This window comes from Lethenteron reissneri, chromosome 10 (genome assembly GCF_015708825.2).
Source record: "Lethenteron reissneri isolate LAM-NWPU_2019-01 chromosome 10, ASM1570882v1, whole genome shotgun sequence".
Classification (NCBI taxonomy): domain Eukaryota; kingdom Metazoa; phylum Chordata; class Hyperoartia; order Petromyzontiformes; family Petromyzontidae; genus Lethenteron; species Lethenteron reissneri.
Genome location: NC_083788.1, coordinates 7,514,986 through 7,528,594, shown reverse-complemented (window position 1 = coordinate 7,528,594; position 13,609 = coordinate 7,514,986). Strand labels below are relative to the sequence as shown.

The window sequence follows — 13,609 nt, the reverse complement described above, 5'->3', positions numbered from 1 at the left end:
GACTCACCCTTAATTGAGCACTTGGCAGTCTGCGTGGTGTTGGCCAACCACCCCCTTGTGACAGGCCAGCCTGTATAGGTGCACCTTCCCCAACAGCCTGTTAAAGGCAATATGTGGGATCTTTGTGCATTTGTGTGTGTGTTTCAAGTGTTTTGTGTTTCAAGTGTTTTGTGTTTCATCTATTTGTCGTGTGTGTTTTGTGTGGTTTTGTGCATATTTTACTTGCCCGTGCGTGCCTTCATGCTCCGTTGCACGTGTGTGCGTGTGTGTACGTTGTGTGTGTTATGCGTCGTGTGTTCCCGTCACTCACTTTCATATCCGCCCCCAGGCCAGAGCCCCGAGGCCAAGTTCACCGCCGTGATCCACGCCACTTCGCCGCTCCTCGTGCAGTCGCAGCCGATCATCAAGCTCATCCAGGCGGTCGGCAAGTCCAAGTTCTGTGCCCAGGTGCGTCTTGGGCAAGTCGTGTGGCAAATCCGGTAGTTTCGCTCCTGGCCACATGCGGGGGTGGGGGGCAGAGTTCTCAGCCAACGCAGTTAGAAATGCCCAACGTTTCCCATGATCCCCAGGGATTGGGATTAATTATTAATGATCAGTTCTCAAACACCAGTCTTCGTTTCTGTCCACAGTCCAGGTTTTAAATGTTGAAAGGAAAAAAAGCGGAGGTCAGGGTCGGGCTCGATCCCACGACCTCCTGCATACCAGGTGAGGTAGTTATCATCTCTCCACTGTGGCGCTTGACCATGCTACACCGTGCTGGTCAGTGGGTGTGGGTCGGTTAAGGTGATGGAGCAACCAGGACCAGCTCGGATATCACTCGCTTCTGATGATAGCCATCGGCCAGGTTTCCGGGTTCATCGTGCAGTGTGTGAACCAGCTCTCTGCTAGGGTCACACACAGTGTTGGGTGATCACTGGCTGACGTGTTTTTCGCTGTGTGCAGGTGCTCGTCCTGTGGAACTGCGATCGTCCACCACCCGCAAGAAGCCTCTGGCCAGTGCTACCCGTGCCGTCTCATCATCTCAGAGCCAGTCGCGAAGGTACGGAGTGTCCACGCATTGGCATGTGCTGCATCGGCGCATGTCAACACACGTGCGGGACGTGTATTTCCCAAACGGTGGCAATTTTGCCGCGTGTTGCAGAGGTTCGCGGTTCAAGCCCGGCCGTACTTCCTGGATAATACTTGTATACTTCACTTTTTTTTATTAAGTGACTTGCTTTGCTTTCCTATTCTTTGCACACCTATCTGTTTTTGTATTGTCTGTTGTCGTAAAATTTTGACCCACCCTTACTGGGACATCTGTGAAGAAGAGCTTCATAGCTCATCCGAATTCTTCCAGTCTAATTAAGGATTCTGATTATGAATACCGGCGGGTGACGTTATTCGAAAAACTAGAAGGCCACATGTGGCTGGCATCTCCTTCGAAATTTGCAAAATTGGCCACAAATTCGGTAAATACCACACGGTAACATTGCCGACTTGCAGACCATACCCCACCTCGCCTGGTATACAGGAGGTTGTGGGTTCAATCCCAACTATGATGATGCCTGATATATTTGGAGTTTGCATGTTTTCCCAGTGGTCGTGTGGATTTTCCTCCAGATCCTTCGGTTTACTTCCTCCACATTTAAAAACGACGTCCGTCTTGATAAGCCACTTTGAGCTGTCATTTGCGGCCTTGTCACTTCTGAAAAAGAGATACATAGCTCAATACCTTCTGCTCTAGGAATGAATGCGAATACCAAAATTCAACTTCTTAGATTTGTCTTTTCGTTATGAGCGTTGCGTACGTGCGCGTGCGCTCACGTGTACGTGGTGTCCTTTGTCGCCACTCGCAGACGATCAGCAGCCGCTTTGTGCCGCACGAGGCCGTGACGACAGACGCCGTCCTGAGCCTCGACGAGGACACCGTGCTGTCCACGGACGAGGTGAGCGCGAGTGTGCGCGGGACGCACCGACGAGGTGTCTAACCGGTTGCACAGACGTATGCGATCGAGATGGACTCTGCCACGGTCTCGTGGTGAACGCACTGGACTCACCCACCACCACCACCACCCTGCCCCCCACCGCTTCTGTCCATCGTTCCTCCAGCGGGATACCCCCCCCCCCCTCGCGCCAGCAGTAGAATAAGCACGCCATTTCAGTGCTCCACCTTTGCCTTCAGCTTTTATAAAACACTCCCCAGAATACACACAAACTCGCAGCTAAGCGAAGTTGGATGGGTGACTACCGTGTATAAAACGGGCATCATAGGCTCGCTTTGGGGCCACGTGGTGGTCCACAGCTCCAATTATAACGGTTGGCTACATACGGTGCGAAAGAAGTTCAACATGTGTACAGTACATGCGTGGTGGGCAGTGCGACACGGTGCAGCAAAATCAATTGTTGCACTGTTCCTGCAACCTCTCGCCTCTGTCCATCCACCCAAATGGTTATAATCCACCAAACGGTGATGAACCTTCGAGTTGGCTAAACAGCGTTCGATCCTAACATTTCTGTGTGTGTGTGTGCACGCGTGCTTTGCGCAGGTGGACTTTGCGTTTGTAGTGTGGCAGAGTTTCCCGGAGCGGATCGTGGGATACCCGGCCCGGAGCCACCTGTGGGACAGCAGCAAGAGCCGCTGGGGATACACGTCCAAGTGGACAAACCACTACTCCATGGTGCTAACGGGAGCCGCGTTCTACCACCGGTGAGAGCTGTCGTACACTACTATCATGGACACGTGCAGTGAATGCTGTGCCTTTCATTAGTTTATTTAAATTATTTGGCTGCGATAAATTTCCACTTGATAAGCCACTTTGTTGCGCTACAATTTGTGGCCGGGTCGCTCTGAATAAGAAGCTAAAAGCTCAGAGGGCTTCACCTGGTCAAATAAAATAGTTTAGTTTTAGACGGTCACTGCAATGCACGCTGTCAGATATACTTTTGCGGAATGCTCTTCTCTTCTGATATTAAGAAGCCACTGGAGCTATGCAGTTTTAAATCTAGATTGAAAACTCATCTCTTTAATTGAGTCTGTTGTCCTCCCCCCGCAGCTCTGATTAGCACGATTGGCTATGTACGGTGCGAAAAAAGTTATACGTACATAACGACACATTTATATATTTACGCGATCTAACCCAAAAACCTCTATTATGGATACATACAAACACTAACCCTAACCCCAACACCGTGTCCCCCACCCCTTCTCCCGCACCGCAGATACTACAACTACCTATACACGCACGCGCTGCCGGCATCGCTGCGGGACATGGTGGACTCGCTGTCCAACTGCGAGGACATCCTCATGAACTTCCTCGTGTCGGACGTCATAAAGATGCCACCCATCAAGGTCACACAGAAGAAGCAATACAAGGAGGCCATGATGCAGGTGCGGTGCTGCTGCTGTGCCACATGCTTGTGACGGTGGTCCTGGGTGTTGGGCTTGTTGATGCAGCTGCTGTTGGTGGTGGTGCTGATCATGGGAGTGATGGTGGTGCAATTGCTGGTGGTGATGCTCATGGTGATTTTCGTGGTGGTGGTGCTGGGGTAGACGTACCTATGATTGTATTGGTGGTATTACTGGTGGTGTAGACGTCCCTTTGATTGTATTGGTGGTATTACTGGTGGCACGTACATACCTGTGGATGTTGGCAGTATTGTTGGCATGTACGTGTTCACGACGGCATGCGGCTGGGCAGATCATGATGATTTTTGTTCGCTTTCCCCGCCTGCAGGGCTCAAAACTGTCACGCTGGGCCGACCCAGACCACTTCGCTCAGCGGCAGAGCTGCATGAATGCGTTCGCCACGTGGTTCGGCACCATGCCGCTGCAGCACACACAGAGCCGCATGGACCCACTGCTCTTCAAGGATCAGGTGTCTATCCTGCGCAAGAAATACCGTGACGTCGAGCGCCTCTGAGCCCCCCTCACCACCACCTCCAGGCTCTCTCGCTGGCTCGGTCTCGCTTACCGGCTGGCCCCGAGGATAGCTCGCGGGTGCACAGAGTCTCGTTCACTGGCTGGCTCAGTGGAAGGCTCGCTGGCTAGCTCCGCTAGCTGGCTCGGTGGCATGTCGTCTCTCACATGCTGGCTGGCTCAGTGGCTCGTTGCTTGGGCTCGGTGGTTATTCCGCGCGCCCGTTGGGCCCTTGTGGTGCGGAGTCTCCGTATCGGAGAAGCCGCTCCTGATCCGAGGAGGAACGGGAGGTTGGAAGCCGCAGACTATAGACAAAAAGGACTATGGCTGACCTCCCAACATAACTAAGCGAGCCCATCGACCAATCATGTGATCGCACACACACACCCGTCGACCAATCACGTGTTTGCTTCGATGGACCGAAGGAAGAGAATCGAACGGTTGTGTTTTTTTTTTACAAAAAAATGCCAAACTATAAACAAGCCTGAGTGGAAGTGAGCGTGCTGACTTACTTGACGCTGAACTCTTGAGGTACACAAATCAGTACAAAAATAATAGTTTTTACTATGACAGTTTGTTTTCTTATTTACGTTTTTATTTTACAAAAAACTGACAAGACGAAAATGCAAAAAAAAATTAAATGGTACCTTGAAGAGGGAAAAGCACGGTCGTATAATTTTTTTTAAACTTAACGTGAAAAAAATCACTTTAACACTAGAATTTCACTTTTTTGACAAAGTCAAGAAATAATGAAACACACCTGTGCTGTTTGAAGTCCAGTGACGAAAGTTGGGGTCACTTTCAGAGAGCTGCGCTGCTAGCTTCATTATTTAATTACAGTTTATTTGCCCGTTCATCTCATGCATTCCTTACAATACAATTTACAGGTATCTTGCAAAAACAAAAATTCCTGTCTGTTGAAACAAATGTGTGCAGGCCGAGGTAATAATCAAAGCATATATGATCTCCATTTGTTTTTACCAACTTAGGTTGCATTGCATCATGGGAGACGTGAAATAATGTTTGTGGTGCACACCGGAAATACGGTGTGGCCTCTAAATATAATCATGTTCATGTCGGTATGTGTTGTTTAATAATAATTGTATAAACTGAGCCACTGGCTTGGCCAGGCCAGTTTTATAAATCTTTTTTTTTGTTATTACGATGCTGGCAAAACGATGTCGATTTTAGACTGTTTAGCAGATGACTGGCTTGTAATCATGTCCTGCATGGCTTCTTCATACTCTTGATATGATGCCAGTCTTTTTAAGTTATCGGTACTGCTCATTTACATATTTAATTTCGTTTTTACTCTTGTAGTTGTTACAATTGTAAAGAAATTTGTGATTTACATTCGTTTCGATACAACAGTTCCGGCCGTTTAGTTATAATTTTATTTTTGTTCTATTACTACATTTGTATTCGTTATTTTGGAAATAAGTTATTGATAATTTTGTTTTTAATTTTAATACCATTACGGTTATTTTAGGCACCATGAATCTGAAAAATGACATTTTTTAATATAAATATTGAAGATGTCATTGCCATTATTATTATTATGGCCTCAGGCCGAAGTAAATAATTTGCCTTGAGTGGAGGTCTTTCATTCAGGACTTACCGTCCTTGATCAGAGAACTAGACAAGTTTGAGAAACATGGTGTTTAAATCGAGTGTCAATTCTTCAGTGACAACTGTTAAAATCACAACAGACACAAATCATGGAGCATTTGTGCATCGACCATGATTTGAAATGCAATGTTTAACATTGATTTTTTTATATCCATGATTTCACTTTCAACCACTGTCACTTTCAATAGCACAGCTTTCTAGCTAGTTGTCTGCAAAACTTAAAGGGTTAAATCACAACGGTGTTGATGATCATCACCGGATTCGCTCAATTGCCGTCCACACTTTCCCTGAAGCGAGCAGCCCATCGCTGCTTGTTGGCATCAATATGGGAAGGCTTCCGTCCACCAGCGGGTTGAGAATAGACGGCACCGTTCGTGGAGATGACACTTGAGTGCAGTGGAGGTTTAATACAGGTAGGAACAACAGTTCCACACTGCCCACCAGGGATTATTTGTCTATCTGTCGTGCATAGCCACGCCCTCGATTTGTATTTCATAGAGCGCTTCGGGCGGGCTCAGCACCACGTGACGCGTCGCCCCACGCAGCTTGCGCCGCGTGACACGGATCGCACGAATGCGCTGTCCAACCAAGTTCCTACCTGCCCACTCCGAAGGAACGTGTTATCTTGCCTTTCGGCCACACGGCTGGTAGGGTTAGATATGTGACCACATGACTGCCCAAAATTACAACCTTATTGGCCCACTAGTTATTTGAGCATTTTGGTGTCTGGCTTGTCTCTCTCGTTGAGTAGACTTGTCTGGTGGTTCACATTGTCTGGTTGGTTGACCAAATAGTCGGCTAGCTGGCTGTCTGGTGGATAATAACTGATTGACCCTCGTTGACTAGTGGGATAAATTAGTTATATGGTTGGCTGTCTAAAAGGTGGTCCTGTCAGATCAGCCAACATATGAGTGGCTTTATTGGCTATTTCAATGATCTAAAAGCTTTATTGGAGATCCATCTGCGTAACTGTCTTCTTGAATCGTTTGACAGTTGGCCCACTGGTTGGCTAGGTGGTTGACTGGTCAAACGACTTTACTGGATGCATTTTGGATCAAGTAAAAGCAAATCTGAAAAAGGATATCATAAAGGAGACACTAGCGAGGCAGCGTTCGTACGCCATAAAACCGTTTTTATTTCGTTCTGGGTTATTTTTATTTTTTTTACGGTCCATCATTGCAGAGAGCAGCTTGCTTTATAGGTTCCAGAGTGAATTGAAACTCAGAAAATGGACTGGTCTTACCCAGCTTGTCGGTTCTATGCAAGCATGAAGGTTGCGCCCTCTCGTGAAGACAGTGCTTCAAGCTCTCCAGTCTCAACGCTGCATGATGTGAAATGCGCACAAAAAAAAACGAATGGGGGAAACATTGCTCGTTGAACAAAAACCAACAGTGGTGACGTTGTGTGCATTGCTGAAGGAGGAGTGATACGTTGGCGACTGTAAAAATCATGTTTGCTGGAAAATAAACAAATTGAAGCAAAATTTGAAAGGAAAATATGTATACACACACACATTGTACATTGTAAATACCGCATTATGTATACTGTATAGTGTATGCTGTATTTGTGTATATAGTGTGTATATATGACACGTAGTGTGTGTACACATATACAAAAGCATAAAGCGCTGCTTCACAAAGTGAAAGGCAGTACCATACCACACATACTGTATGGCAATTAGACATCTTACAATGTATTTTAAACATGCACAGTGTGTATGTACGTTCCGTTGATGCAGACGTTCCGCAAGGTGTCTGTAAATAGATGATTGCATTTGAAGGTAACCCAGTGTACGGATCGTGGGAATATTATAGACAAAATGCAAATATGACACGAGTACAATTACCGCGCCTACATTGACGGGCACACTTGCACACATAAACACCGCCGCGGATAACGGAATTCAGGGACAGGTGGTGAAAACGCCTTAAAATAAAGCTGGTCGGGCAAAGTTCTTTCCAGAGAGGACCTTTAAACGACAGAACACTTTGAAAATACGGACAAAAGCCAACGGTTATGGAAGTGAAATTAAAGAGCACAGAAGATGCTTCCGTCTTGGATCCAGTTGGCTTTGTCATCAACGTTATCGTTATCCTCGTAATCTTCATTATTGTCTTGTCATTAAATATGTTTGTCCTACACTTGCATTGAAGCGCACCCCCGCGATGTTTCGCCTGTTCCGCCTGTTCCCAAGAGGTTTTCACGAGATCCTGCCACTTTTCCGTGGCAATTCAAATATTCGCGTATGTCGGTTGGTCTGGAATAAGAAGTGAGTTGATTCTGATTTACATACTTGGGAATACAGTTTGTGGAGTAGAAGTCATCGGACACTGCCAGCCTCACACCAACAACACGGCTCCAACGATCCTTCCGCTTTATAACTATTGACTTATTAGGGTGCCTTTGTTATCTCCGTGTCGGGCAATTTAACTCGGCCAGAGCAGTCGGTACAATATTAAGCGTACACACATTGTTTATTACCACGAATGTGTCACGGCTGTAGTTAACATTTAGTTGCAGTTGTAATGCCGAATATTGATATCGTCTCAAATTAAACTCGCTCTAAATAGAGAAACCCGGAGACGCTGCCCTCACTCAGTCTCAACAGTCCATGAGACGCAGTGCTCGTCTCGTATAATTAGATATCATTTCCAAGTTACCAGGAGACCTAGTTGGTCTCAGTTCGAGATGAGAACACTAACTGGTATGGTCTTGGACCCAGACTACCAGGGTCCCTTGCAAAAGGCACACTGACCCATCATCGGACTTGCGTGGTTTAAATAAAGAACCCAACTTGACTTTAAAGCCACCCGAGGAAGTTGGTCATAGTGGCACCAGGGCTTTGTGCTCTTGCACGATTGATCAGATTTCCTTTGGTGGACAGGTGAATTGACCATCGCACATTTAAGTGAGACCTAGGGTTGTCGGTGGCCCTGTGCTGTGATGCGCGCCATTGTGGATTTCCCCGTCCACGTTCTGGTTTATTAACGGGACCCACTAGGTCCCCGAAGAGGGATTTATTCCATGATATTATGATCATCACTTGTTACGCTGGGTTCGCTGCAGGCTTCACAGGTGGTTGGGGGGGGCTTCACCTAGGTCACAGTAGCCTTAAATAAGCACCTTGTATGTGTGTGTGTGTCTTTGTGTGTATCCGTTGAATGGGGGCCAGTCCAAATGTGTTGAAAGCTAAACTGTCATCCGTGCCCCTTTCATAGCCAATCAACTATTTCAAATTATTTGGTGTTCCTGCGTTTGGCAGTGTTGCACAAGCACAAATAACAAAAGCGCTCGATACATTCGTCAATAACAGAGTGGCCTTAAAAGAAAAACATAATAATAGGTGGCATTTCAGGCAATGGCCCTTCATAGCACATCATTTTTTTTAAAGGCCACTGTTATTGACGAATGTGAGTGTTATTTGAGTGAAAGTGTATGGGAGCAGACTTTATTGGTGTATACTGTATCAGTGCTCCTCATTACCCAAATAGAGTATGTATTTAGCACAAGTCACGTTTGTAAAACATGCATAACAATTGAAGTCAAACCATAAATACAAAAAGGACCAACCAGAAAATTAAGCAAGCTGGAAATGAAAATTAAATGCATATGCATGTCCTTTGCCTTGCAGTATTTAAGTAGCACACTGTTCGCTAGCCGGGCAAAGTCATTTGCATATTTGCAAATGCTTGTTATTTTTTCTCTGGTTTGAGTATTCCAAGTTTTGAGCAACGGGTTGATCAATTTTGGTAAATCGCTCATAGCAACACAACTTTATACCACAATGTGGTTCGTATTGGATCATGTGTACAAGAATTATAGTGCTTCCCTTTTTTTTTATTACAGGACGTATGGAGCTAATGCATAAATGATTTCAACCCGAGTTGGAAAGCGTTAAACATATAAAATATCAGTCTCACTCCCACTCCTGCCACACTGCCCCCAAAACAAATGAATGAAAAATACATGACCGTATTTTTTTTATCGGTTACAAAAATCGAATATAAATCAATTCTAGTCACATGACGCGCTCGAGATACTCACCTAACTCAGAGCGATGCAGAGGATCAAACAAACGAGAAAAATGCAAATTTCTCACTTCATCTTGAATAAAAACAACCACACTTATCGTGGTTTGCACACATTGTGTGGGAATTAACTGCGTACGTCCTAAGTTGCTTTTATCGTTCGTATTTGTTTCTTGCTCTGTTCTGTACATTTGACAAAAACCATCCCTAAAAAAACTGACGTTTAAGTCTGCCACGACTCCAGAATATTTATATTTTTTATTTCCCCCTTCCCCCGCCTCCCAGCTGTGGATTTTGTTGTCTTAACGACCCACTTATTGTGTATAATAATGTTGAACCTTTAATAAAGTTTCAATGTTTAAAAGTTCACTATTTCTAGACTATTCGCCATTATTTAAAACCGTAATTTTTTCAAACTACCAATACACACAAACCAGGTTTGTACAGCACTTTACATGAATATCTTCATTTGTTTTAAAGTAAAAAATATATTTTTTTACATACGAATTCCTCACCGAGTCTTTTTGACTTTTTTTCAGTAGAGGACCGCTTGAATTTGGATCCTATCATTTGAATGTATTTTCGGTATTTGTGGGAGGCAATGCCTGGATAAACCCCACGCATAGGGGAGTGTAACACTCAATATTCTCAATATTTTTTTTTTACATTTAAAACATTTAACCCAATTTTATCCCACTTGTACAATATACGTCATCTCACGGAACAAAGTATCCGTTCGGATCTCTCACAGAGCAGTGAACCCCTTCGTGTCGGAGAATGGCCCATGGAAGGTAGGAGGGCAGCACTTTTCCTCCTCGCTATGCCACTGAGAGTAATGTTTGTCATATGGCAAACCAATATTTTGCATTTTCAGAGTCGGACTTTAAACAAATGTTACGCATTCTTTGGTGACCGGTCTGACACCGTGAACTCACTACACTTGAAAATCTGGTTTTATCAGAGGTGACTGCCTGGATTTAAACCCAGGATCTTAGCGGAAGCTCGCTCAGCGCTCTGACCTCTGATCCACACTGTTACCTCTCAATTACCATTTTCAAACAATCGGCTCTTTGTGAATCCCACAGGGAAACCAACCTCAAATACCTACGTGAGACACCAGCGATAGTGGTGTAGTCCTGGCCAACTTCAGTTGCAGACAGAATATGCAAGACTTGTATCCTCATGACAACTAACACATTAATAAAAAATAAAACTAAAGCATTGTAATAGCTTAATAGGCTTACATCAGGGCTGGCGCAATTTGTAGAGATATACTTCTTTTAGAACAATATTTCCAGCCCTTTTATCAGTCCACGTCTGGATTCAGACCTCCACACCATATCGGTCATGCAGGTCATTTGACCATACTTCACGAAGCTAGCGAGAGAGGCAATGGGCATGGCTTAATAATGACCTCTGCACCAGTGCCAGACTTACCTCAATGCACTTATGTGATAACCTTTGATTTTCCTGTTAAATGGAGCTGATGGATACACTGTTATTTTTAATGTTTTTGTTTTATGCTCTTGATTGGGAAACTTGATATTCTTCGAACACACCAGTGTAATCATCAACCGCACTAGTACATCTTACAGGCCGATCTCGACATTTGTAGTGAGTTCAACTGAGTCGCAGACGTACTCTTTGGAGGCAACACATTTATTAACACCAACACACGGGGTAACTGCCCCTTAACAGAATAACAACCTATGGTGGTGACCACCAGACAGAGGTCGCAAACGGGTTTTGATTCCTTACCCATACCCGTACCCGGCCGCATCAGGGTCGCAAATGGGTACCCGTACCTGGCCGGGTACGGGTAACCGTTCCCTACCCATACCCATACCCTACCCGAAATGAGTGACAAACGGCTACTCACCAGTGACTCACGGCCTACCCGTACCCATACCCGGCCGCACCAGGGTCGCAAACGGCTACCCGTACCCGGCCGGGTACGGGTAGCCGGGTATCGGGTAGGGTACGGGTATCGGGTACCTGGTTGCGACCTTTGCCACCAGGCTAACTATGCTAATCACACCGTAACTAGCTACAATGGACGGGACCACAGCTTGGGTCCCGGTCCACATGTTGGAGACTCTGTAGGATGTAGAACGTAGACGAAGGTTTCGTCAGGATGAACAACAGCGCCGTTCCCTCTGGGGGACCCGGCTTATATCCTCTGTGGCGTGGCTGGCTCTGCCCTTGGCCACACCCACCTTCCAAAATCCTTGAGCAGGATCTCGACCCTGGCCACGTGACCACCCCTAGCCCCCACTTGGGGCCCCTGTGTAGACTTAACCGGTCACGTGTCCTCTGGGGTCAACCAGAGTGCCACGGCCTATAGTAACCCCATGTCCATGGCCGGCACTCCCACACCCTATCCTGTAGGGGCCGGCACTGCACGCCGATCGTAGTGCCATCCAGCGCTATCGATCAGCGCTCACCAAGCCCCTCTAGGGCCGGTACTGCACCCACATCCAAGTGGTGTCCGTGATGTCGCCACATCGCACGCCGTGCCTCTCTAGGGCCGATACCACACAGTGACATCCCGCGATGTCACTACACATCTACATGAATAGACCATTCCAGATAAGCCAGTTGTGTAACTGTTGTGCAACTGTGGCCATACAAAGCAGACTGGATCATATCGTAAAACCAGAGACGCGCAGAGATAGGAGACCCATATAAATACTTAGAGACTCATAGAGATAAACATAGATACCCATAGGGAAACAGAGATTAATTACAGACAAGCCACAGTGCGATTGCGACCATGTAACCCAAACTATGGACCGTATCATAAACCATTGTAGTCTGCGCTCCTTCAACCGAAGGAACAGCAAAACTACACGAACTCTCTCCTGAATCCCTCTAATTGTGGCTAGCAGACTTCCACGTTGGCATTAGCTTCTGACCATATTGCTGCCATATGCAACACATAGAATTGGGAAACTTTGATTTCAATTCTAAACTGGTCATAACGTGTAGCATTGCCTCAGGGCCCCACGGTGTAAAAAAAATCAGTGGTTTAATACCTGTACAAATGAAATTTTCTTCAGTTCAACTCTACTCTAAAGGAGGGTGGGTCACTGCCCCCGAAACGTCACTTTATCAATATTAATTTCGGATGAAAACCTCTGAGCAAAGTGTGGCGAGTTTGTGCTTGTGCACTACACTGCTAAGGCGATGCCTCAACCCTTTTTATATTACATAAAGCACTACGCGTGTAGATTATTTTATTCGTACCCTCAGGAAAACGATATCATGTACAATACCGCCATCTTACTAGGGGCACACGTCATAATGTGAAGGGGTGTGACGTCATCGGATATGAATTCCCCCCCTCCTACCACTTGCCCTTCCAGCTCAGAATCAGAAACGATTTATTTAAAGTATGAAATTTTTTATAATCGGCTTTATCCTTTCTGGCAATAAAACGAGTCTTAAGATGTTCAAACACCAAATGGAAACCTTTTGCAAGGAATCATATCTGCATTTAATCACACACAGTCCTTGTGGTGAACATGCAAACTGAACGTGCTCTGACAATCTCTGGTCATCGTCTTTGAAACTGATTGGCCTACACCACAGCAGCCTTCTTTAGAGGCCAGTCTTACCAGTGTCATAACAGAGAACAACGCCAAAAGGCGAACAGTTTATTTATTTAAACTGGAGAAATCCGATGAGCTATAAAGCTCTTTTTCACAGAATATTCAGCAGGGGCGGGTTCAGACCGTTACAACAAACAATATTCTTTGGTTTTTTCGGTAAGTCACGTAGATAAAGAATTAAAATAAGTTAAATCACGACGTTTCGGGCGCAACACAAGCGTCCTTCTTAAGGTGGGGACAACTTAACGAAAGCACTTCAAATCTAGAACAAACAATAGGAGTACAAAATAGTACGGGAAAGGTGAGCAAATCACAAACTATAAATATACACAAATAAAATGTTACTATTTTTGTTTATTTTACCAGGTAAAGCCCACTGAGCGATTAACTTCTTTTTCAGAAGCGACCTGGCTCTTACAAATGATTGCTCAACGTAGTGGCGT

The 13,609-nt window shown here is 45.6% G+C and overlaps 1 protein-coding gene across 1 annotated transcript in view; it reads left to right on the top strand.

Moving 5' to 3' along the window:
* Positions 1 to 9,922, top strand: part of LOC133340906 (exostosin-1-like) — a 44,509-nt gene extending 34,587 nt beyond the window's left edge. The window contains 7 exon segments of the mRNA XM_061549388.1: positions 329 to 447; positions 943 to 1,011; positions 1,013 to 1,039; positions 1,839 to 1,928; positions 2,529 to 2,689; positions 3,202 to 3,370; positions 3,717 to 9,922. Of these exon segments, the coding sequence (XP_061405372.1) occupies positions 329 to 447; positions 943 to 1,011; positions 1,013 to 1,039; positions 1,839 to 1,928; positions 2,529 to 2,689; positions 3,202 to 3,370; positions 3,717 to 3,902 (821 nt within the window). The 3' untranslated portion in view covers positions 3,903 to 9,922.
* Positions 9,923 to 13,609: the final 3,687 nt, after the last annotated feature.